At 54.1% G+C, this 23,380-nt stretch overlaps 2 protein-coding genes across 2 annotated transcripts; both read right to left on the reverse strand.

Moving 5' to 3' along the window:
• Positions 1-3,759: 3,759 nt before the first annotated feature.
• CDC25A (cell division cycle 25A) lies at positions 3,760-15,894 on the reverse strand. The gene is made up of 16 exons (XM_030266928.4): positions 15,588-15,894; positions 13,432-13,511; positions 12,318-12,372; positions 11,921-11,953; positions 11,752-11,788; positions 11,280-11,381; positions 10,445-10,543; positions 9,708-9,842; positions 8,980-9,054; positions 8,094-8,243; positions 7,734-7,826; positions 7,222-7,284; positions 7,009-7,107; positions 6,267-6,397; positions 5,803-5,914; positions 3,760-4,482 (listed from the first exon to the last, which is right to left on the reverse strand). The coding sequence occupies exons 1-16, from the start codon at positions 15,737-15,739 to the stop codon at positions 4,342-4,344; spliced, it is 1,557 nt and encodes a 518-aa protein (XP_030122788.4). The 5' UTR covers positions 15,740-15,894; the 3' UTR covers positions 3,760-4,341.
• Positions 15,895-17,584: 1,690 nt separating this feature from the next.
• Positions 17,585-22,706, reverse strand: LOC100218887 (E3 ubiquitin-protein ligase TRIM7). Its single transcript, XM_030266933.4, has 7 exons — positions 22,270-22,706; positions 20,692-20,778; positions 20,170-20,400; positions 19,862-19,884; positions 19,457-19,572; positions 19,185-19,220; positions 17,585-18,274 (listed from the first exon to the last, which is right to left on the reverse strand). The coding sequence occupies exons 1-7, from the start codon at positions 22,654-22,656 to the stop codon at positions 17,763-17,765; spliced, it is 1,392 nt and encodes a 463-aa protein (XP_030122793.4). The 5' UTR covers positions 22,657-22,706; the 3' UTR covers positions 17,585-17,762.
• Between the last annotated feature and the right edge of the window lie 674 nt (positions 22,707-23,380).

Genomic DNA, 23,380 nt, shown 5'->3' on the forward strand with positions numbered 1-23,380 from the left:
GCCATGGCTGGCACAGGGATGTCCCTATGGTGACAGAGCTGTGGCCATGGCTGGCACAGGGATGTCCCCGTGGTGGCTGTGTCCCCATGGTGGCAGAGCCATGGCCATGGCTGGCACAGGGATGTCCCCATGGTGGCCATGTCCCCGTAGTGACAGAGCCATGGCCATGTCTGGCAGAGGGATGTCCCCACAGGCTTGGGGATTTCCCTCACGGCGTGAAAAAGAAAGAAGAAAAGGGCACTTGGCCACGTTCCTCTTGGCCTCCTTCCACTTTCTGCTTTTGATGTTGTTCTTTCTCCCTTTTTACAGCTCCTTGCTCCAGCCCCACGAGCGTGGAGAGCCCATCCAGCAGCACACACAGCCCCCAGAGCAGGTAAAGCCCCAAGACAGAGCTCCCTGCTGGCATCTCGGTGACATCCCTTCCCCAAAGGTACCTGAGGGCCTCCAGCCGCTCAGGAGAGTGGCAGGAGGTGGCACTGAGGGGACAAGCCTGGGTGGGACACAGGGCCTGCACCCCCCTGCACTCTGCCCCTCCAAGGGAGGGATTTTGGGGCAGGAAAAGCCTGGCAGTGCCAGCCCTGCCATGTGAATCCCCTTCAGGAAACAATCAACTCACCGAGGAACAGCCAAGATTTCCTCCCAGGTAATTCCTGCTGTGTTTTCTCCCTGGTAAACCCCTCAAATTTGGGGAGAGGGAGTTCTCCCACTCACTGCCCCACACATCTGGCAGTGCCATTTGAAAACCTGCAGGAGCTTGGCTTGTTGGGGAATTGTAGTGAATTTTACCTGATTGGAACTGGGGCAGGGATGGGGGGAAAAAGGGGTAGGGATGGGGGGAAAAAGGGGCAGGGATGGGGGGAAAAAAGGGGCAGGGATGGGGGGAAAAAAGGGGCAGGGATATGGGGGAAAAAAGGGGCAGGGATATGGGGGAAAAAAGGGGCAGGGATATGGGGGAAAAAAGGGGCAGGGATATGGGGGAAAAAAGGGGCAGGGATATGGGGGAAAAAGGGGCAGGGATATGGGGGAAAAAGGGGCAGGGATATGGGGGAAAAAGGGGCAGGGATATGGGGGAAAAAGGGGCAGGGATATGGGGGAAAAAGGGGCAGGGATGGGGGAAAAAAGGGGCAGGGATGGGGGAAAAAAGGGGCAGGGATGGGGGAAAAAAGGGGCAGGGATGGGGGAAAAAAGGGGCAGGGATGGGGGAAAAAAGGGGCAGGGATGGGGGAAAAAAGGGGCAGGGATGGGGGAAAAAAGGGGCAGGGATGGGGGAAAAAAGGGGCAGGGATGGGGGAAAAAAGGGGCAGGGATGGGGGAAAAAAGGGGCAGGGATGGGGGAAAAAAGGGGCAGGGATGGGGGAAAAAAGGGGCAGGGATGGGGGGGAAAAGGGGCAGGGATGGGGGGAAAAAGGGGCAGGGATGGGGGGAAAAAGGGGCAGGGATGGGGGGAAAAAGGGGCAGGGATGGGGGGAAAAAGGGGCAGGGATGGGGGGAAAAAGGGGCAGGGATGGGGGGAAAAAGGGGCGGGGATGGGGGGAAAAAGGGGCAGGGATGGGGGGAAAAAGGGGCAGGGATGGGGGGAAAAAGGGGCAGGGATGGGGGGAAAAAGGGGCAGGGATGGGGGGAAAAAGGGGCAGGGATGGGGGGAAAAAGGGGCAGGGATGGGGGGAAAAAGGGGCAGGGATGGGGGGAAAAAGGGGCAGGGATGGGGGGAAAAAGGGGCAGGGATGGGGGGAAAAAGGGGCAGGGATGGGGGGAAAAAGGGGCAGGGATGGGGGGAAAAAGGGGCAGGGATGGGGGGAAAAAGGGGCAGGGATGGGGGGAAAAAGGGGCAGGGATGGGGGGGAAAAAGGGGCAGGGATGGGGGGGAAAAAGGGGCAGGGATGGGGGGGAAAAAGGGGCAGGGATATGGGGGAAAAAGGGGCAGGGATATGGGGGAAAAAGGGGCAGGGATATGGGGGAAAAAGGGGCAGGGATGGGGGGAAAAAGGGGCAGGGATGGGGGGAAAAAGGGGCAGGGATGGGGGGAAAAAGGGGACGGGATGGGGGGGGAAAAAAAGGGGGCAGGGATGGGGGGAAAGGCTCCAAGAGGCCTGGGAAGAGCTGCTGCACAAAGAAAACAGAGGAGGCAGAAGGGCAAAGTTTTTTTTAAAAGATGCAAAAGGATTTAAAACCAGAGAATTGCCTGGTTATGGCTAAAATCTTTTTCCTCTTCTTAAGGGAGCTTGAACACCACTGAGGCAGCACTGGAGGGAGGCTGATGAAGTTTTAAGCTGCTTTTAACATCAGTTTTTAGGGTGACAGATGGAGGGAAGGGGGAAAGAAACCCCACCCCGTTCTCTGCTGGAGCCTCCCGAGGTTTTGGGAGGGGAACTCTGACACTCAGGGGGCTGCAAAGTGGAACTCCATCGTGGTTTGGGTCCAAGGGACCTCAAAGCCCACCCAGTGCCCACCCTGCCATGGCAGGGACACATCCCACTGTCCCAGTGCCCAGCCTGGCCCTGGGCACTGCCAGGGATGCAGGGGCAGCCCCAGCTGTGTCGTGCTGCAAGGAGAGGTGCAGACAACAGCTTGGGGTTTGGGATTTTTTCCCTGTGCCCACAGAAATCTCTTAGTTTTGAGAGTTTGGAGTGGGCTGGGACAGGGACAGGGACATGGGGGTCTCCTTTGCAGCCCTCTGGGGTTTCAGTCATTCCCAGTCCCTGCTGGGACACAGCTCCAGCACTCACCCCACACCCTGAGCACCAGCACTGAGGGACAAGGAGATTTAGGGGAAGTGCAGCTGCAGAGCAGAGACTGCTGCCATGGTTGTGCTCCAGCTGAGTGACCTCTGAAAGGAACATCCTGGCCCAGTGTCCATCTGCTGCTTCTGGACACAGAGGAGGAGTTGGAACATTCCCATGGAGCAGCTGGCAGAGTGGGACTGAGAGATCCTGCCCAGCCCTTGTGGTGCTGAGCTGGGCCAAAGGGCAGTTTGGGGCACTCAGGGCACTGCCCATCCCCTTCCCAGAGCTCAGAGCCCTTCCCAAGGCAATGGGAGAATATTCCAACCATCCCTTCTGATTTCACATTTCATCATCTCCTCACTCAAGGGATTCAGCTTTGAGGGAAAACAGCAAGTTATGATTTTTTTTTTTTTAACAAGATAATTCCAAGTTTAATCCTCTTGGGAGCAAAAGGATTAACAGCAGGTTTTAAGAAATGGGTTTCAAAAAAAAAAAGCAAGTTAAAATTCCACATAAGTTACCTCCATTTCAGTAGTTTTTGACATGGATACAACAGAGTGAACCAAGAAGTTCCCAGGCACGTGGAGCTTCCCAGGAGCACCAATTTTCACCTGGAAGTTGGTGTGAGGAAGATGGATTTAAGAGTTGGGGCTGAAGTGACCCCAAAACCAGCAGCAAAGCAGTTTGGAACTGCAGAACTTTCTCAGCTGGGGAGTCCAACACAGCTGAGAAGTTCTGCCTCCCCCACAGATTAATCCCACCTCCTGCCTTTCCTGGCAGATGGAAAAGTGACCACAGCCACCCCCAGAAGTGGTGTCAGAGCAGCTGCTGGGATCCCTCACAGCCAGGATCCACTCTGGCAACATTTCAGGAGAAAGAGAACAACTCCCAGGCTCAGAGGCAGCCGTGACACCACTGAGAATCCTGAGATCACCCAACTGCTGAACCCCCTCAGCTCCCAAACCCTCTCCCTCCACAGAAACACCAACTCCTCCAGAACCAGCACAAACAGACCATGAAATGAAACACCCTGCAGGAAGTGATGAACGTGATGTTTATGAACAACAAGCAGTTTCCCTTAGCTGGGCTCCCAAGGCTTCCTGCAGCTCGCCCAGTGGGAATCCTGAGCCATCACGGGATATTTCCCATTTTCCTTCCCACAATGCTGCACAGAACCAAAACTGCAGCTGAGAAAAATAATGACCCCCTCAATCCCCCCCAACAGGTCACCCTGGAGCAGAAACAAGGTTTAAGTACAACCCAGATGATCCAACCGCAGCGGTATTGGCTTCATTTGACTGTATTTAAATAAAATAAGCGTTTAAAAATTAACAGGCACTACAATTCCCTGGCAGTGCTGACACCGAGCCCAGCCCCACGAGGCTGTCCCCAGCCTCCCTGGGCGGGCTGGGGGTGTCACACAACACAAGAAGCCACAACATTTTCACGAAGCAACGTAACCAAGAGAATCCCAAGGCAGCTCCCAGCCGGCGTCCGGCTCGTGGGGCCGAGGTCCAGGTGATCCCAGGGAGGAGACCCAGGGGAGTGGGAGCACAGGAACACGGGGCTGTGCCGCTGCAGCCCCCGGGCTGGGCAGTCCTTGCAGGTCCCTGCAGCCCTCAGAGCTTCTTGAGCCGACTGTACATCTCCCTCTTGCTCTTCTCCCCGGCCCAGGTCCGGCTCTTGGTGCGGAACCGCTTCAGGTCCTCCTTGAAGTCCTTGTGGTGCATCGGGCGGTAGCTCTGGGGCTCGCAGAAGCTCTGGGGAAACAGGAGCTGGGGTCACCTCAGTGTCACCAGCGTGGTGATCCCAGCACCGGCAGCCACTGCAAACAGGCACAGACCCCCCTTCCAGGCAGGAGAATTCCGGGGAAATTCAGGTTACAGCCAACAAAACAAGGGCTTTGTGTTCAGGGCTCTCATCCCAAATTTCCTGGCAGACAACACAACACAGGCTGAGCTGGTTGAGAGTTCACCTTGCAGTGGCACGGACTGGAAGGATGTTCCAGCTCAGCTGGTCAGGCAGGGCGGCCAGGCAAGGTCGTGGAGGGAACACTGATCACGGCGGGTCCCCTCCAGGCCAGAGTGTGCCATGATCCTGGTGCCTCCCATGATCCCGGTGCCTCGGGAGCTCCCAGGAGCTGCCCTCGGCTGTCCCGTGCTGCCACCTTGAGGCCCCGGTGCCCCCTCCTCAGGGCAACCCAAAATCCACGGGGACACCCCAAAGCCAAGCTGTCCCTCAGCCCGGGGCAGCCAAAAGCCAGCAGCACCACTGCCAGGGCTGGGAGAGCCAGCATCCCACGGGGAAGGAGGAGCTGACAGCCCCATCCAGCTGGCCATGGATGGGTCAGGTATCTCCCACCTCCCAGGGGATGACTGGAAGTGTGGGGGCCTGAGGAGCTAAGGCCTGTTTGTGTCAGAGCAGCAGGACAGATCCCAGGAGCACTGGGACCATGGAAATGCTGCAAGAGCCAAGGACAGGAGAAATCTCACCCCTGAAGTGCTGGGAAGAGCTGGGAGGTGGGTTTTAATTTCCTTGTCTTAATTAGAGGCTGCAAACTCCAAGCTGAGGTTTGCAATTTTGCTGGTTTAGGACTGTACAAGACCTCAGGTTTCCATTTATCCAGCAATTACTGTCAAGCCTTGTCTTCTCCCCTAATCTGAGCAGACTGAAATCCTTTCTCTGAGTGACAGTTTGCTCCTGAAGGGGCAGAAACCACTTCTATTTTACTTGAGACAAGTAGGAAAGCCTTTCAGCTATATGGCAGGAAGACAGCTCCGAGACACAGAACAGGCTGAGCTGCTCTGGGAACAGCCCAATGAAAGAGAACAAGGAGGAAAAGCCCCCAGCCAAGCCACTCTGCCCCAAAGAGAAGTGTGACTAGGAAGAAATTAATATTATTTATCTACTATTTCTTCTCTGAGTGTGAAAGAGATCATAGAAAGGCTTGAGCTGGAGGAACCTAGAAGATCTTCCACGCCCTGCCATGGCAGAGACACCTTCCACTGTCCCAGGCTGCTGCAAGCCCCTTCCCACCTGACCTTGGACACTTCCAGGAACGAGGAATCCACATTACTCACCTGGCACCTCGAAAAGAAATCCTTGTAGCCCCCCTTGAGCACGTAGAGCTCTGGGTAGTGCAGGTTGGGGTACTCATTGCTCAGCCTGTCCTGTTCCCTGACAAACCGGCACCTGCAGCAGGGAAAATCCCGTGTTAAATCCCACATTCAACTAATAATTCCCAAAGCTGCATCCAAACCCCCATCCCTCGATGGAGGAGCTGGAGCTGCCTGTCAGGGAGAGCCCCAGGAGCCCCACAGCCAAAGTTCAGAGGGGAAAGGAAAAGCCTCTGAACATTCCAGCGCTCCAGCCCAGGCCCAGCACGGCTCCTCACCCCCAGGCTGTGCCAAACCTGCCAGCACAGGGTGACAGCCAGCACAGGGTGACAGCCAGCACAGGGTGACAGCCAGCACAGGGTGACAGCCCAGCCCCTCCCAGTGCTCCCAGTGCTGAGGGAACAGCCCAGGCAGGGAGGGGAGCTCACATGCGAGGGCCACGCTCCGAGGAGAACTCGCAGTGGAACACCACGATGACGCGCTTGTCCTCCGAGGGCTGGATCGGCTTCTTCAGCAGGAAATTCTCCACCTCCTCTTCCATGTGGAGGTTTATGGCACCCTGCAAGGGCAGAGTCCGAGCACTGAGTGGAAGGAAACAGCCACAAACTCATCCCACTCCCACGGGGAATAATTCCCTATCTGGGTTAGCTGGGGGAGCTTTGGAACCCTCTCCCAACAAAGCTCCAAACCCCACCAGGGCACCACAGTCAGTCTGTGGCTCTGTGTGATTCCTCAGCCAGGAATCCCTTCCCAATCTCCCATCCATCGCTGCCCTCTGGCAGTGGGAGCCATTCCCTGTGTCCTGTCCTTCCATCCTTTGTCCCAGGTCCCTCCCCAGCTCTGCTGGAGCCCCTCTAGGCACTGAAAGGGGCTCTAACACCACAAGGTGTCTGGGCGACCTGCTCCTGTTGTGTTTTACACAGCCATTTTTCCTTTGAAGTCTGTCATTGAAATCAAGTTCAGCATCCCAATTTTAGCATCCTGAGAGATGAGGATGCTGGACACAGAGTGTCACATCCCAGGCAGCGGGTGAGCATGACAGGATCCCAGAAAGGCCCCTCAGGAATAACATATCCACAGGGCCTTGGATAAAATCAGCCCCACAGGGATCCCAGTGACCCCAGGCTGCAGCTTCAGACCACCTGCACTGCTCTTATGGGGCCAAAATACCTTGATGTGTCCCCCTTCGTACTCATAGGGGTATCTACAGTCAATTATCACACACTGCTTGATGAAGCTCTCAAACTTGCCAGTCAGCACAGACACAATCTGAGGGAAAAGAAAAAAAATCACAAAAACCAGAGTTCAGTTGTTTCAAGCCATTTTTGTGTTGTTCCCCCAACCCTCATTAAAGAATTTTTCTGGCTCCTTTGGAGCACTCACCATTTCGGAGTCGATGTACTTTAAATCTTGATGTTTCCCATCGACAGTGTCAAATAAATAACTCTGGAAGAGACAGGATTGAGAAAATTCCAGCTGTGAGTCACATGGGTGACAGCACAGCATCCACCAGTTCACTCTCTAATGGATACTCTGCTGGACAGAACCTCTGCAGGAGTTGAAACTCCTAAGAATGCTAAAATCAGGCACAGAATTTAGTTTTTAGCTCCTACACTAGAGGGATTTTATAGGGCTTTAACCACAAATGGATCAGTTTGGTCTAACCTGGAATATCCCCTTCTCACCAACAGCCTCTCCTGGTTGTTTTAAGACCAAAGAATTGTTAAGGTTGGAAAAGACTCCAAGATCAAGTCCAAAGAAGCAATGCAGGTTTGAGGGAACAGAAAAGCCTCTATAAAGGGAAGTGTTTTTCTGGGCTGGTTTGAGACATCCCCACCAAGAGAGGCCCTTAGAACACTTCATTCAACACTTGGCCATGGATTCTCTGGCATTACCTTGGAGAAGTCCCCGATAAGGTCTCTCTGGTCACTGTCTAAAATGCTCTCGATCTCTGCTGTGGAGGGCTGGGTCCTCACCAGCTTCAGGCTCTGCAGGACACAGAGATCCATGAGCACCGAGGGCAGACACATCCCATTCCCTGTTTCCCACAGCTGACAGCTTGGAGTGCACTCCCAAGCCTGAACCACCCCCTCAGCTTCCCTGCTCAGAGCAAAGCTCAGGTTCAGGACTGTGGAATTGCTGCCCCAAAAATCCACCTGGAAAAGCTCCCACCAACCTTCACAAACCAGACCCCAACCCTGCATCTCTCTCCCCTCATCAATTCTCTGTCACAAACTGGATGCTGAGCCACCAACCGTCGAGTCCTCGGAAGTTCCGGGCAGGCTTTTCCTCTTCTTGCTTTTCCCTGGAGAATTCTCCTCCTGGGATCTCTCCATCCTTTTCTGGGTGGTTCTTCCTGCAATGCTTGACATGGATGAAGAGCCAAACAGCCGGCACCGCTTGGCCTACGAGGGAGAAGAGGAGTTCAGTTGTCCAGCAAAGGTTTATAAAGAAAATAAACACAACTCAGGCTTTCAGATTATCCCAAACTCGGCCTCAATTAAGGCACCATCACTGCAGAGCAACAGGGGGCTGTTAATCTGAATTATCCAGGCTTTACATTTCCAGTAACACTTGTTACTGGGGGAGCGTGGGGCACCATAAGCAAGATAAAGAGCCAGCAAAGTGTTCTACATCAATTAGCAGCCAATTAATCAGCAGATTAAGGAGCTTTCTGCTGGAGCTCCTTTCCCAGTCTGTTATCAAAGCATCAGGTTACAGCATTCCAGGTGAGTCCAGTGCAGAGTGAATTCCAGATATGCCAAGACTCTGATAAGGGAAGTCAAGATCTTCTCACATTTATGAAGTGCAAGAAGAAATTCTATTCCTATAAACACCAATTGTTCCACACTGACAAAGTCTGCTCCAGAGATAAGGGAATTCTGCAGGGGGTCGTGCTAGGGCTTGCTTGTCCTGTTCTTGGGGAGGCAGGAGACAGCAGGATCACTTGTCCCACTGACTGTGCTGTTCTTGGGGAGGCAGGAGACAGCAGGATCACTTGTCCCACTGATTGTGCTGTTCTTGGGGATGCAGGAGACAGCAGGATCACTTGTCCCACTGATTGTGCTGTTCTTGGGGATGCAGGAGACAGCAGGATCACTTGTCCCACTGCCAGTCCCTGTCCCTGAGGGGGACACTCACCCGACTGTCTGCTCTCCTCATGACCAGCGGCGCTGTCCAGAGGCTGGACACATCCGAGGGCATCTCCTCATCGTTCTGGAAGAGAGGGAAGCTCCTGCTCACCCACCTCACACTGCAGGTACAGCTCCTGCACGGCTCAGCTGAACATTCCAGCTGCAGGGATTTAACTCCATTTCCAGCCCAGTTCTCAAGGAAACAATGCAACTGAGCCATGTTGGATAAGGTGAGTTTATCAATTCGTTGATTGATTAACAAAGATGAGCCTCCGGGGCTTTAAGCATTTCAAATTCCCTTGGAAACAGTCTTGTATCTAAGTTGCTCAAAGAATCAGCACCTCTGACTTTTTCAGCAAGTTTCTAAGGAAAAATTCCAACTGTTCAAATAATTCTATCAGTTCTCAAACTAAAAATAATTAACTTGTTGAGACCCCAAACAAATTCCACTGGCTGCACTAGGAAAGAGCGCTTATAAGATAAAGACACCCCAGTGGGAGTCAGAAAAGATGATGAGAACTAATTAATCTCCTTGTGGGAGGTGTCCCTGCCCATGGCAGGGGATTGGAACTGGATAGGCTTTAAGGTCCCTTCCAACCCAGACCAGTCTGGGCTTCTGTGATTCCCAAAAACCCAGCGTGGTGCAGTTTGAGCAGTCTGACTGCAGCCAGAGCACAGCAGACACATCAGGCAGAGCTGATCTGGGCATCTCCACCCCATCCCCTCTGCACATACCTTCAAGTCCTGGTCATCCAGCAGCTCCATGAAGCCATCATCATCCTCGCTCTCCGAGGAGGGCAGGGAATGCTGCTGCAGGAAGGCTGCCCTGGAGTTCTCCTGTTCCCCAGAGGTTCTTTCCCCCATGGGCAGCTGAGAGGAGACAGAGGGAGGGTTAACAGCATTCCCTCTGCTCCCTGCAGGATGCTGCAGCCATGGAGGGGCCACCACTGTGGTTCTCCCCAGCCCTGAGCTGCAGCACAGGAAGGGATCAGCAGGATTCTGGAAGGGCTGCTGGATCCAGGGAGCTGAGATAAGGCCTGGGCCCCCAGCTCTGTTTCTGTACAATGATTTTTCAGTTGCTTTTTCTAAACAACAGGGTATGAATAAGGTGAATTTTCTCCCTGTGGATGTCACATCTGGACATAAAATCCAGCTGCATTTACACAGCTGGGTTTGTTATTCCAAATGCATCTGCCTGAACATTCAGTATCAACTTCACTGATCACTTCAATCCAAATCAATGTCCACACTCCCTTCACTTACTGAGCAGAACCCCAGTTCTGTGCTGACTCGTTGTTCCCAGAACAATGTTTCAAATTTCTCATGAGCCAAAGGCGAGAAGAATTTTCTTATCTGGCAGATAAATAAGTTTTTCTATCTGGCACCTGGCTGACATCACCACTTCAGAACCCTGATTTGGTTATTTTGATCCCAGAGAACTAGGTGAGAACTAGTCGAAAAGCACCAAGTACCTGAGCTGGAGATGAATTCTGCCTTGCTCCAGGAACACCCCTTCCATCACGGAAGCCACGAGAAGCTGGTTTGGTTGGCTTCTTGAACTCAAATGCTTCCTGAAATCAAAAACAGCAAAATTATCATTTTACCACAATTACAAACTGTGTTAAGTTGCTTGGATTCTTTTATCTTTTCCATTTTGTTAAACTGCCTGACATTCTGGATTTAAGCTCCCTGCTGCCAACAGGAACAGTCTAAAAGTGAATGTTTTCAAATTAAAGATGTTACAGCAGTGTTTCATCTAACATAATCCAGGAATTTATGCTCTTGGCGTCACCTACAGGCTTCAGGGCTTTTTTATTCCTGTCAGTCAATTCTCTGCAGAATAAATAAATCATTCTTGGAGGCAGCCAAGGCTGTGTCCTCACACTTCATCCCCCACAGGATTCCCAGCAGCCAGGGCAGACCCAGGACACTGAATCCAAGAGGAAGCAGGGCTCCCCATGGCAGCAGTGGGAAGCCAGGGGTGACCTCCCCAAACCCCTTCTGGAGGCAGTTCTTGTCCAGAGCAAGCAGTGGGAACAGATTTTCCTCTGCCACAGCCAGAAAGGAATCAGGGTCAGTGGCACCAAGGCAGAACTGGGCTAAGTCTCCCCAGTTTTTATTAACCTGCCAACAGTTTGCAGCCACTCTAATCAGAGCTGCAAGTGCCCTTCAGAAAAACTGAGCTAAAGGTGGCTGTGCCTGAAGAACAGCCTGGCAGGGGATAATTGAAACCTTTCCCATCACATTCCCTGTGCAGGGATGTGCTAATCCAGCTGTCCCTCCCCTCCCACAGGAAACAGCACTTACATTTTCCTTATTTTCATCCTGTTCCAAAGGCTGGAAAGCATCAGTGTCCAGAGAGTCAGAGTGGTTTCTCTTCAGAGCAGGGCTGGAGCCCAGCAGGCTTTGCTACAACACAGAAGGGACAGTTCAGGACCCTGCATCAGTCCTTGCACAAGCACATTTCAAGCTCTGAAGGGGTTAACAAAGACTGGAAAGCCTCTGACTGCAAATTTTGCACACCCTGTGCAGAAATCCCCTGCTGGTATCCCGGTACAGGGACCAAAATGCTTCAGTGCACCAGTGATGGAGCCACATCAAGGAAATTTCACACTAAATTAAGTGAGATTGGGAATTTGCAAACTGTAGTTTTGACATGAAGCACCCCAGCAGCTGGTGTTGAAGCCAGAAAATTAACAAGTATTCAACTAAATGCATTCAACCAAAACCATGCCAAATCCTTTAACATGTATAAAACATCAATCCCACTCTCACTTACTGGCAGGGAATGGATTCTTCTGAAAGGTATTCGAAGGCTACAATGAAAAAGAACCAAAATTTATTTCAACATTTTGCTTTAAAAGGCAGTGACACGAATAGAAATCACCCCCCAATTCCATAATCTGAAAGAGACAGCAAGGAAAAATTCAAAATCAAATTTTACTTACTTCAGCCTGCTGGATTTGATTGCTTTCTCAAACCTAAAAGCAAAAGATCAAAAGGTTGGTCTTGAAGGTCTTGAGAGGTCTTTGCCAAATTAAATGGCTCTGTGGTTCTTAAGGCACAGATTTAAACCAAATATTAAAAAAATGCAGTTTAGACAGAGCTTGCTGCAGCCCCAGGCTGCAGGTAGGTGCCAGAGCCATGTGGTTGGCACAACACCCTGCTCAGAGGCAGCACTGCAGTGCCCTGGGCAGGGGCAGGGCCAATCCTGGCATTCCAGCTGTGGAGCACATGGAGAGGTGCAGCAGGGAAAACCCAGTGCACATGTGCCAGCAGAGGAAAACCCTCCCCAGGCCTCATTAGCCACATTTGTTTAACTGTGTTTAACACCGAGGTACTCACATGTCCTCCATGGTGTCCTGTGAGGTGGCAGGGCCAGGAGAATCCAAAGCCAAACCTGCAGAGGAGACACAAGATTTCCCACTGATTTATACACAGGGAATATCACACACTGCCACAGATTTCCACAGAAAGACCCAGGAAATTCATGTGGAAAGTCCCATTTGCAGCCTCACCTCGGTGCAGAATAAATTGGAGTTGCAGCCACTCCCCACCATGGGTTTGGCTGTGGCACATCAAGTGCCAGCACTTGGGGAAAAACAGGGATAATTTTCAAATCCCCCCAAGCCCTGCCTGGGCTGTCACATGAAACTCAGCATGGAATACTCTGTTTATTCTCTCACACACACCTTAATAAACAATTTAGTCCTTTAGGGGTTTTTTAAAGTCATGTTTTCAGTTACACCTACGAAGAAATTTTGGGCTGGTTCCCAAAAATAAGCAGTCAAAATGCCCTTCTGAATGTCCTGGAATTAACAGGAAGCACTTGAGAAGCACAAAGCAAGCACAGCTTTATAGCCCCACAGCATTTCAGACACATCCAGAGTCACCCCAGCACAGGTTCCTGAGGAGCCACAGAAAGTGAGGCTTCAGCAAGGCTGGCTGCTCTGTCCTGCTCCGTGGTTTGTGAGCTGTACTGCTGCTTCAGCACTTCACAAAGTTCTTTTTTGGGCTGAAAGTGCCCTCAAAAGGGGCATAAATCCAGGTGGAAACAGTGATTTCCCTCAGCTGGAGCAATGAAACACCAGAGGGAATCTACAAGTTATGGGGTGAGAGCTTATTTCATTTTCACTGATAAAACATCTCGTGTGAAAAACAGGAAATCCTCCCAGGAAGTACCAGAACTGAGGGGTTTCAGATCACCAAGCAGCTCTTGGTAACAGGAGAACACAGGACAGAGCCACTCACTGGCACAGTCTGGGTTTAAAGAGAGAAAACACAGTGAGGATTTGTCTTCCCTCCCTACAGCTCAGTCTCCAGGACAATTAAAGCAAAATTAAAAAAAAAAAAAAAAAAATCTACAGCCCAAACCACGAGCTGCAGAGATTTCCTGGTGGATTTTCCATCTGCCTCCCTCCAATTCCTAATCAGAATTTATTAATTGAGGCAGCCCCACCTGAGTCTGTGGACTCTGAAGACGTTGATCTCTGCAATCCATTTTTGGTTCCCACATCCTGGTCCAGGTTTTCATGCTGCCTGGAAAGGGAAATTTGGGATTTGTCTTAAAAGCAAGAAACACAACACTGCAGGGAGGTACAGCACAGGTGGGCATCACCTGGATTTCTATCAGAGCCCAGTTATCCTTCCTGGAACTGCAATCATCTCTTTGGCAGCCACTCTTTTAATTTAGGTTTTGCATAGATAAAATTGCCGAATTTCTAATTCAAACCCATTTTGATAAATAGTTACCTCCCAAATTTTGTTTTATCTGCTAAACCTCAGTGCTGAGAGAGAAGAAAATCATATGGAGCCCCACATATCTAAGGAAAAAGCTACTTGAGTGAGGCTCCAGTATGTGGTTAATTAAAAAAAGAATGTAGCCAGGGCTACAAAATCAAAGGGCTGAATAAATTCCAAGAGGGGCACTGCCAATGGCTTGCAGGAATCCCAGGAATCTGAAGGAAGGACAGACCATAAAGCAGGTGGTGGCAGAAATGAGAATGACACAAAATCAACAAACAAAACCCAGGAGGGTCATTGAGACCTGAGTGGGCCAGGACAAAACAGGAGCCACACAAGGGAGGAACTGTGGGAATAATGGGATTAGAGGAGTTAAGAGAGCAGGAAAAGGGAGCAGATGTGGCTGGAGTTTAGGGAAGGGGAGCAGCTGCAGACGGGGCTGCCATGGAACTGGGCAGGCAGGAGGACATGGAAGGGACACAAAGCTTTTTGTGGGAGAGAGGGAAGGGCTCAGGAGGCAGAGGGGGTGCCCAGAGCAGAACCAGGGCAGGGGGAAGGTGTCCCAGAGCGTGGATCCATGCGGGATGGGGGCAGGAGCAAAGGGGTGGGGGCCCTAAGGGACTCCTGGAGGTTTGTGGGGTGGTGTCAGCGTCCAGGAGCACACAGAACCACAGGATATGATTCTGTGCAGCTGCTTCTATTGAGACCTCTGGGAATCAGGGGTACAGACCCAAATCTGACTCCCACATGGCTTTCGAGCTGAAAATATTTTATATTCTATCCTTATATAACTTACATATTAATTATTAAACTTATATTGTTCTATTGTATAATTGACCTCATTCAACCATGAGTTTCTCGTGATCTTTCTTAAGCTTCTGACCACAGTTTCTCATTATTATTCTTACGATTAAACAGTAATTATATTTAATTACTAAACACTCATCATATCTAACAACTACATCATTTATCATGTACTAGCTACACAGGTGCAGTTCTAGCAAGGTACAAGGCCTACACGTTCTCAGGGCCTAATAAGCTTAATTTTCCTTCTAACCCTAAACCCCCATGATTTTAAAACCCTTTTACTCTCAGCGGGAGGGTTAAAACCGAGGCCTCGTGGGTGGGCGCGGGGAGAAGAAACAGCCCCGGGAGGCCTCGTTTTTGGGGGAAGGGCTGGGGGAAGAGGGGCTGGAGGAGTGGGGAGGACGCCTGGAAGGAGAGAAAGCAGGATGAGCCCGCAGAGCCGGGGAGGAAAAAGGGAATAAAGAGAACCCTCCATTGGGGGGTGGGGGGAAAGGAAAAGGAGGCATCCACGAGGCTGTTTTTTGGGGGGTGAGGGCAGATGAGCACCCCGAGGCTTTTCCTTGGGAAGGAGGGGGAACAGGGAAAAGGAAGGAGCTCCTGAGACCTGGCAGCGGCGAGGAGGGAGTAGCTGGGGAAAAGGGGGGTTTTAAAAGACGTGCCCGGGGCTTTAGGGCTTGCGAGGGGCATTAAACATCCCAGGGGTTTTTGTGGGTTTTTTTTTTGTGTCATTCCCTAATGCTTCGCAGTGTAAAATATGCATTTTTCACAATAGCGCGGGAGGGAATTACGGGGGTGGATGGGACGGGAGGAAAAGGAGTCCTGGAGGCCTTGAGGGGGGTTTTTATATGGGGGAGCCTCCCTAGGCCTGGCCCCGGGCCCGGCAGCGGGAAGAAAGGGTTTGGAGAGGGACAAAGTGCCCGGAGCAGAGCAGGAAGGAGCTCCCTCGGCACGGGAGGAATCAGCGCGGTTCAAACCCTCCAAACATCGCTTTTTTCTGAGGGGGTCACCACAGAGGGGAGAAAAATGAGGTGCCCGAGCTCCCGTGGGGCCCGCGCCCCGACTCACCCGCGCCCCAGCTGCTCCATGGTGAGGCGGAGATCCGAGACAGGCGAGAGCTCATCCTGAAACAGCGCCTTCACCACGGCGGGCGAGGCGGGGGAGGCCGGTGAGACCAGCAGGAGGCGGCGGCGGTGGGGAGCGTTCGGTGTGGGATCCATCGCAGCGGGAACGGGGATCCAGCGCAGCCCTCCCGTCCCGTCCCGTCCCGTCAACGCGGCCGCCGCGGCGTTTTGACTCCAACCGGTACCCGTCGTCCGCTCTGAAGCTGGCGCCAAACCGCGGCTCGGCCAATCAGCGCGCGGGGCCCCGCGGGGGGCGGGTTGTTTTTTTTCAAACCTCCCCTCCCACCGCGCGCGCCCCGGCCAGTAGGAACGGCGGCGCCGCGGCCAGGCCCCGCCCACGGCGGTTGCTTGGCGTCGCTCTGGACCAATAGGAACGCGAGGAAATCGGAGTTGGGGGGGGGTGCGCGCCAGCGCGGAGGGACTACATTTCCCAGTATTCCTAGCAGACGCGCCCCGTTATCGTTCATTGCGTTGCATGCTGGGAAATGTAGTTCGCACCTCACAGCGGCGCCTCTTTGCCGCCATGTTTCCGGCCGTCTCCCTTTAGCCTGGGCGTGAGGGGAAAATGGGGAATGTGAAGGAAAAAAGGCAAGAACTCAGCAGATAACACCGCCTCGCTGAGACAAACTGCCCTTCCCACATCATTTCTCCTCAAAGAGCCCTTCCCATATAGTTTCTCATCAAATGAGCTCTCCCTGAGAACAAAAGCCACTTTGTGAGGTGTTTGGTGAGTGGCTGGGGAAATAAGGCACTGCACATCCCTGCGACACCAGGATGGGGTTCAGGGAGAGACGAGCAGAAGGAAGACTTGGCAGTCCCCCACATAAACTCTTTAGGACACGCAGCTTCTCCTCAGCTGAGCGTTGGCAGATCTGTGCTGTCCAGCCCCTGGCGGATCCTCTGCCATGTCTCTGGTGGCTCCAGAGGCTGCTGTGTCCAGCTGATCACTTTGGATGCAGGGCATCTCCAGGACATGACCCACAACCTGTGTCCCTCTGCCCGGGCCCTGCCACCCCCAGTCACACAGTGCTGCTGGTTCCTGGATTAGACAGTGGGGTGTTTAATCCTTCCCTGAGCATGCTGGATCTCAGAGATCGCCATCACACCCCAGCTCCTGCTGCTCTTCCAGGCGCCCTCACTCCTGCTGTCCCTCCCTGAACATTTTCCTTTTTACAGACTTTCTTGAGCAGTTATCACCACCAAACAGCATTGGCTTCCTAAGCCAGGAACTGTGGGTTCTGCCCCATCTGGGTTGCCAGAACTGATGCCTTGTGAAGGCTGACCCAGAACAGAGGCTAGACAGAGTTAAGAATAAAGTAGGTATTTAATAAAAGGCCTTAATGGCTGCATCTTGGGCAGCACAAGAGCCTGGCCAGAGCTACACCCAAAATGAACCAAAATGGTCACAAATGCATGACCAGTCATGAGCTCCCTCACTTTTATAAGTTTTGGTCCATTTGCATATTGGAGTTAATTGTCCAATTCCAGCTTTAGGTTATAAAGCCCTACCCTTCCTGTTTTTCTCTCTTCAATTCACTGTTGTTTATATTTTTTGTGTCTGGACCTTCTAAGGGATACCACTGGTCTCAGGCTGGAAAAGGATTGTTTTCTCTACCAAGCCTGTTAAGAGAACTTGCTAACACCTAACATAAAGCTCAGAGCTACACACCAAAGCAGCACATAATCAAAAAAATATGAAAGGCATCATTATCAGCTCGTGGCTCCAGCCTGGCTTCCTGAGTGTGGGCTGGCTGCATCCTCCATCACAGCACAGCACAGCACAGCTGCCACCAGCCCTGCAGTGCTGCCAAAGGCTGGCATGGACAATCAGAGCCTCTTCCCTCCCTCTTCCCGATTATTCTGTGGCCTCAGTGCCCACAGGGAGAGGCAGGACACCACCACCATGGGATCTAGCCAGGATACCAGCACGCAGACACCCCCAGGCAGGACAGCACTTCTTTAATGCTCCAAAGGACTTAGCAGGAGGAGATGCAGAAAATTGCAGAGAGGATCCAGCCCAGGCAGAGCTGCACTGAGGCTGCAGTGTGAAATTCCCACAGCTCCTCCCTGCTCAGCTAGCCAAGGGCATGGGCAGGGGCCCGGCAGCCATCCCACCCTATCAGTCACACACCCGGATGTGGCTACCTTTGGAGCAGACCCAAAAATACGGGAAGACTTTCTCAGTGAAGGTGGCCTCAAACTGCAAGATCTGCGTCATGTCCTTTGCGTTGTAGAAGGTCACTTTGCCTGCTTCGTAGTCCAGGTGGACCCTGATTCTCTGAGGCGCCTCCCTGAGTACCAGCGGGTAAGGGGACACACGTTCTGCTCTGTACTGGCCCGTCCAGTCCAGCTGCAGGGCCCAGACCTTCTCAGATCTGAGCAAGTTGAGCGACTCCTTCCTCGGCACAGACTCCAGGGCCACCCCCAGGGCCCAGGAGCCCTTATTCTGCACCTCCACCTCCCAGTAATGCCTCCCAGATGTGAAGCCCTGAGAGCCCAGGACACTGAGGTTGCCTGTGAACCTCTTGGGAATGTCGGGGGGGTTATATTTTCCGCTGAACCGGACAGTTTTGCGGTCGTCCGAGAGGATCAGGTCAAGATTTGCCGTCTCTCGGTCCAGCGTCACCTGCTCTAATGGATGACAGAAACATTAATCTGTGCCTGCTGAGAAGAGAACCAGCACCTCTCCTCCACCCTGCACCATGGAGCTGGGACGTGTCCTGGGAGCACAACGGGCACTCCTGCAGCCCCCTCGGGTGGCATGGGACACAGGACCCTTACTGTCACCTGAGGGTGGAGAGATGCTCCCTGAGGCAGGACTGAGCCAGACAGTGTCCCCACATGCAGGGGACAGACACGATGGGTTTTGTTAAATCTGCTGCAAGGCAGGAGGGCAGTCCCTGCTCTGTGACAAGGGCTCACCCAGCCCGGAGCCCTGCTCTGCCAAGCAAGCGGGCAAGCAGAGCCGGAGCTGCCCATCCACCAGGGATGTTCTGCTGCCATCCCGTGGCCATCCCACGAGGCCACACTGCTGTCACTGTGCAGTGTCACCACCCCAGACACTCTGCTAAACCCACTCCTCCGGGGACTGCAGGGGGGAAACTGAGGCACCACTCTCCTTTTGGAATGTGTTCAAGTGCATCATCCCAAAAACTGAGAGAGTGGAGAGCGGCCTTAGCACAAATGCTGCCAGCCAGACCTCAGCCCAGCAATGCCCCGAGGACCTGCAAAAGCACTTCTGATCACGCCTAAATGCCAGCTCAAAACATGTACAGCCCCTCTGCTTAACTGGGCACAGCCTGACACAGCCTCCTGCTGTCCTGGCCCTCGCCTGGCATCACAGTACAACATCCCTGGCACTGCCTGGCACAAGGACAGACCTGGATTTTTACAGCAGGCCTAGTCAAAACAACAGGACTCAGTTCTAGACAGATGCTGGGTTTAGATGTGGTGTGAGCCTATCTCTGCACCAAGGACGTGAGGACACTCACACTCCCTCAGTTTCCCCCCTCAGTTGTGCTCATCATCTCCAGAAACTTACCCCTTTTTCCCCTGTCCATCTCGGTCCGCAGGCTCACTGGAAGAAGGGAAGGAAGATGCATGAGTGTCTCTCCTGTGGCAGCCTTCCTGCTCCCCATCAGGACAGCAAGCCAGATGTGGAGCCCCAGGCTCCAGCAAAGCCCATCCCAGGATGGTGCCCACCTGGAGCAGCCGTTTTGCTCCTGAGCCCCAGGCTCTGGCACCAGGCAGTGAGGATTTCCCACTGCCAGCCAAGCCCAGGGGAAGCACAGCACGGAGCCAGCAGGGCTTTACCTTTGAATTTGTCCATTATGCCCACGATCCACTGGCTCTTCCTAGTGAGGCTCTCAACGCTCTCCTGCAGCTCTGAGGAAACTGCCTCTGGGATTGGGGCCTTGGCTGCCTTACAGCTGAGGGGAACAGGGAGAGGAGCTCAGAGCCCAGCCGCCAGCCAGGGCCAGGAGGGAAACAGGGAATTTCCCGCAGCCACAGATCCCAGGGCAGCTGTATTCCTGCTATCAGCACAGGGATATAACCCCATCTTTAGGAGGGGTACAATGGCCTCTGGTTCCTGGTAACATCATGAAATCCCAAATACCCAGCAGGGCAAACCAGCTCCTTCCCGGCTCCTGCAGCGCTCCCAAACCTCTGCCCAAAGGAGCTGCACAGGAGCAGAGGGACACCGAGCCTGTTTCGTACCTGTGCAGGATTCTGCCAACATCCTGCAAGAGAGAAAACACAGATGAGCTGTGGCACTGCCGAGGGACGGGGAGCTGCAGTGGCTGTGTGAAGCAGGCTAAGGGGGCTGGGGCTCACCCCACCCCTCATCCCAACCCTCCCTTCCCTCAGGGCCCTGACCCAAAGCGGGCAAAGCACAGTGTCACTGCACAGTGTCACAGCACGGTGTCCCCACGTGGCCCAGAGCCACATCAGGATGCAGAGGGTGCCAGGTGGGTGTCCCCAGCCCCAGCAGGGGTCACAGTGCCCAGGGGGGGATGCTGCCTCACCATGAGGAACTTGACCGCCGGCTGGTCCCGCTTCTCCTGGATCTGCGCAATCACCGTGTCCAGCAGCGACTGCCTCTCCAAAACCCTGGACTTGTATTCATCGCTCTTACTGACCAGCTCCTGGGACATTTGCTCCAGCTGGGCCACCAGGATCTTCTTCTGCTCCTCCATGAACTGCTGCAGGTCCTTAAAGGTCTCAGGCACACGCTGCAACTCCCACGTCACCGCCGTCTGCAAGGCACCACAAGGAGGCCCTGAGCCCACCCAGCCTCCAGCTGCCTCCACAGGGACACGGCTGCTGCACACAGAAGGGGACCAGAGGTTTTGTACAGGAAAAGCAGGAAGAACGGAGAGAGGGGTGGCAAATCTGGATCTTGATGGTCCCAAGGAGGCCATATGAGTTGGACAGAGAAAAGAACGTTGGCATAGATTAGAAGTAAGTATATATGGGGAGAGGGAAAGATGGGATATTCCTGGGGAGCCATGTGGGTGAGCAATGGGGGCATGGAGAGGAACACGCACCAGCAGCTTATCACTTTTCTGGTCTCCACTGCTCTTCAAGTATTTCTTGTGTTCTTGTAAAGAAAGCAGGTTTTTCTGGAGTGTCTCCTAGGACAGGGATTAAAAAAGAGCGTTTTTGGTAATTTTGGAGTGATATTCACAGGAGGGAGATGATGTCACCAAACAACCCCTGTGGGGACAATCTCAGTCTGGGGAGTCACTGGGGGTGACCCCTGAGTGTCTGGGAGTGAGTTTTGAGCTCAGAGGCAGCAGCCACCTCTCCAAAATCACTTCAGTCAGGCTCGGGAGATCCCCATCCACAGCTCTTATAGCCAGAAACATTTCTGGAATAACTTCATGTAGAAACCCCAGAGTTTGTGGTTTTTAAAATTGTTTTTTAATTAGAAAAAACAACTTTCAAAGTTGGAAGTGGGATTTCTGGGAAGAGGTTTCTGGTGACAGCAGCAGGGACTCAGACATGCCTCATAAATTTGCTGGAGTATTAAAAAACTCCTCATGCTCTGAGTCATCTGCGTTGCACTGAGCTGAGACCCCAGCCCACACTGAGTGGGAGAAAGCCTGACTGGGGACATCTGGGGCATGGAGGGGACCCAAACCCATACCCAGAGGAGCTCATGCCCAGAGCAGACCCACCCATGCATGACCCAGACCCATACCCAGAGGAGCTCATGGCCAGAGCAGACCCACCCATGCATGGAGGAGACCCAGACCCATACCCAGAGGAGCTCATGGCCACAGCAGACCCACCCATGCATGGAGGAGACCCAAACCCATACCCAGAGGAGCTCATACCCAGAGCAGACCCACCCATGCATGGAGGGGACCCAAACCCATACCCAGAGGAGCTCATGGCCAGAGCAGACCCACCCATGCATGACCCAGACCCATACCCAGAGGAGCTCATACCCAGAGCAGACCCACCCATGCATGACCCAGACCCATACCCAGAGGAGCTCATGCCCAGAGCAGACCCACCCATGCATGGAGGGGACCCAAACCCATACCCAGAGGAGCTCATGGCCAGAGCAGACCCACCCATGCATGGAGGGGACCCAAACCCACACCCAGAGGAGCTCATGGCCAGAGCACACCCACCCATGCATGGAGGAGACCCAGACCCATACCCAGAGGAGCTCATGGCCAGAGCAGACCCACCCATGCATGGAGGAGACCCAGACCCATACCCAGAGGAGCTCATGGCCAGAGCAGACCCACCCATGCATGACCCAGACCCATACCCATACCCAGAGGAGCTCATGGCCAGAGCAGACCCACCCATGCATGACCCAGACCCATACCCATACCCAGAGGAGCTCATGCCCAGAGCAGACCCACCCATGCATGACCCATACCCATACCCAGAGGAGCTCATGGCCAGAGCAGACCCACCCATGCATGACCCAGACCCATACCCAGAGGAGCTCATGGCCAGAGCAGACCCCAGACTGCCCTTGATGTGTGCCCGGACAGGACACTGAGCTATGCCCACAGAGCACCCCAGCCCATGCTGGAGGGGACCCCAACCTGTGCCCCTCGGCCCCCCAAGCCCCCAGCCCCTCTCGCAGCACCGCCCCGTACCCGCAGCTCCCGGGCGGCCTCTTCGGCGGGGCGCAAACGGTGCAGGCGGTGCTCGGGCCCGTCCCGGCAGATCGCGCAGAGCAGGGCGGCACAAGGCTCGCAGAACAACGCCAGGGGCTTGCCGTGCTGGGGACACCGCGGCCACACCGCCACCTCCCCCAGGGAGCGGACCGCCTCCGCCACATCGCCCAGCGAGCGGTTGGGGCGCACGGAGCCCGGTGGCACCGGGGCGCGGCACTGCGGGCAGGCGGCGGAGCCCACCAGGCACTGCTGGCAGAAGCTGTGCCCGCACGCCGTGAGCACGGGCTCCCTGAACAATTCCAGACACACCGAGCAGGTGGACTGGAACAACAGCCGCTCCCGCAGAGACAACACCTCCTCAGCCATGGCCGCGGCGGCGGGAAACGCACGGAAGGGGCCGGGACCGGGCTGGGACCGCGACCCCTCCGGGGGCGGAGCTGACCGGGGTGCCACGGGAACGATCCGGGCTGCGGGGCTGGGAACGCGCTTGTGGGAGTGTGTGTGAGTCCGTGGGAGTGTTCCCATCTCTCTCTGGGCATATTCCTGTATCTCACAATACGCACACGCGTGTCCGTGTCTGTGTGTGCAAGCAGGGGAGGAACGAGCAGGAAAACCCCGCGGGGGACACGGGCACGGGGCTCGCTGTGTGTGCCCAGCAGCGGCCACGGAAGGGGAGGGCTGGGATGAGTGTGAGTGTGAGTGTGAGTGTGAGTGTGAGTGTGAGTGTGAGTGTGAGCCTTCATCCCAGCCTTCCCCCGGGGCGCAGCACCCACGGATGCTCGGGATGCTTACATTAATTTAATCGTTAATAACTTGGCACGAGGCGGGGAGCTTTGCCCTGCCCGACCCAAAACCAAGCCCCTGTATTCAGCTGTCGGTTCTGCTCTTCCTCCACCCTCATGTGCTGCCAGCTGGGGCTCAAGAAGTGTTTTGGGGGGCACCATCCACCCCCCGACACAATAAAGCAGTCTCCAGGCACTTAGTGCCATGCCATGGCTGTGCCCTCCTGAGTGTCCCTGCCCCAGTGGGTCCCAGGCCCTGGGCCAGTGGCTGTGACAGCCCATGGCTGCCAGCCCCCTGGCCACTGTCC

Source organism: Taeniopygia guttata, chromosome 2 (genome assembly GCF_048771995.1).
Source record: "Taeniopygia guttata chromosome 2, bTaeGut7.mat, whole genome shotgun sequence".
Lineage (NCBI taxonomy): Eukaryota > Metazoa > Chordata > Aves > Passeriformes > Estrildidae > Taeniopygia > Taeniopygia guttata.

Coding starts and splice junctions, on each gene's coding strand:
- CDC25A (XM_030266928.4), bottom strand. CDS start 15,739: ATGGATCCCACACCGAACGCTCCCCACCGCCGCCGCCTCCTGCTGGTC. Junction 12,373..13,431: donor TTCAGAGTCCACAGACTCAG/GTGGGGCTGCCT, acceptor TCTCCTCTGCAG/GTTTGGCTTTGGATTCTCCT. Junction 8,244..8,979: donor TGAGGAGAGCAGACAGTCGG/GTGAGTGTCCCC, acceptor TCTCCCTCGTAG/GCCAAGCGGTGCCGGCTGTT.
- LOC100218887 (XM_030266933.4), bottom strand. CDS start 22,656: ATGGCTGAGGAGGTGTTGTCTCTGCGGGAGCGGCTGTTGTTCCAGTCC. Junction 19,573..19,861: donor GTTGGCAGAATCCTGCACAG/GTACGAAACAGG, acceptor TGTTCCCCTCAG/CTGTAAGGCAGCCAAGGCCC. Junction 18,275..19,184: donor GATGGACAGGGGAAAAAGGG/GTAAGTTTCTGG, acceptor GTCATCCATTAG/AGCAGGTGACGCTGGACCGA.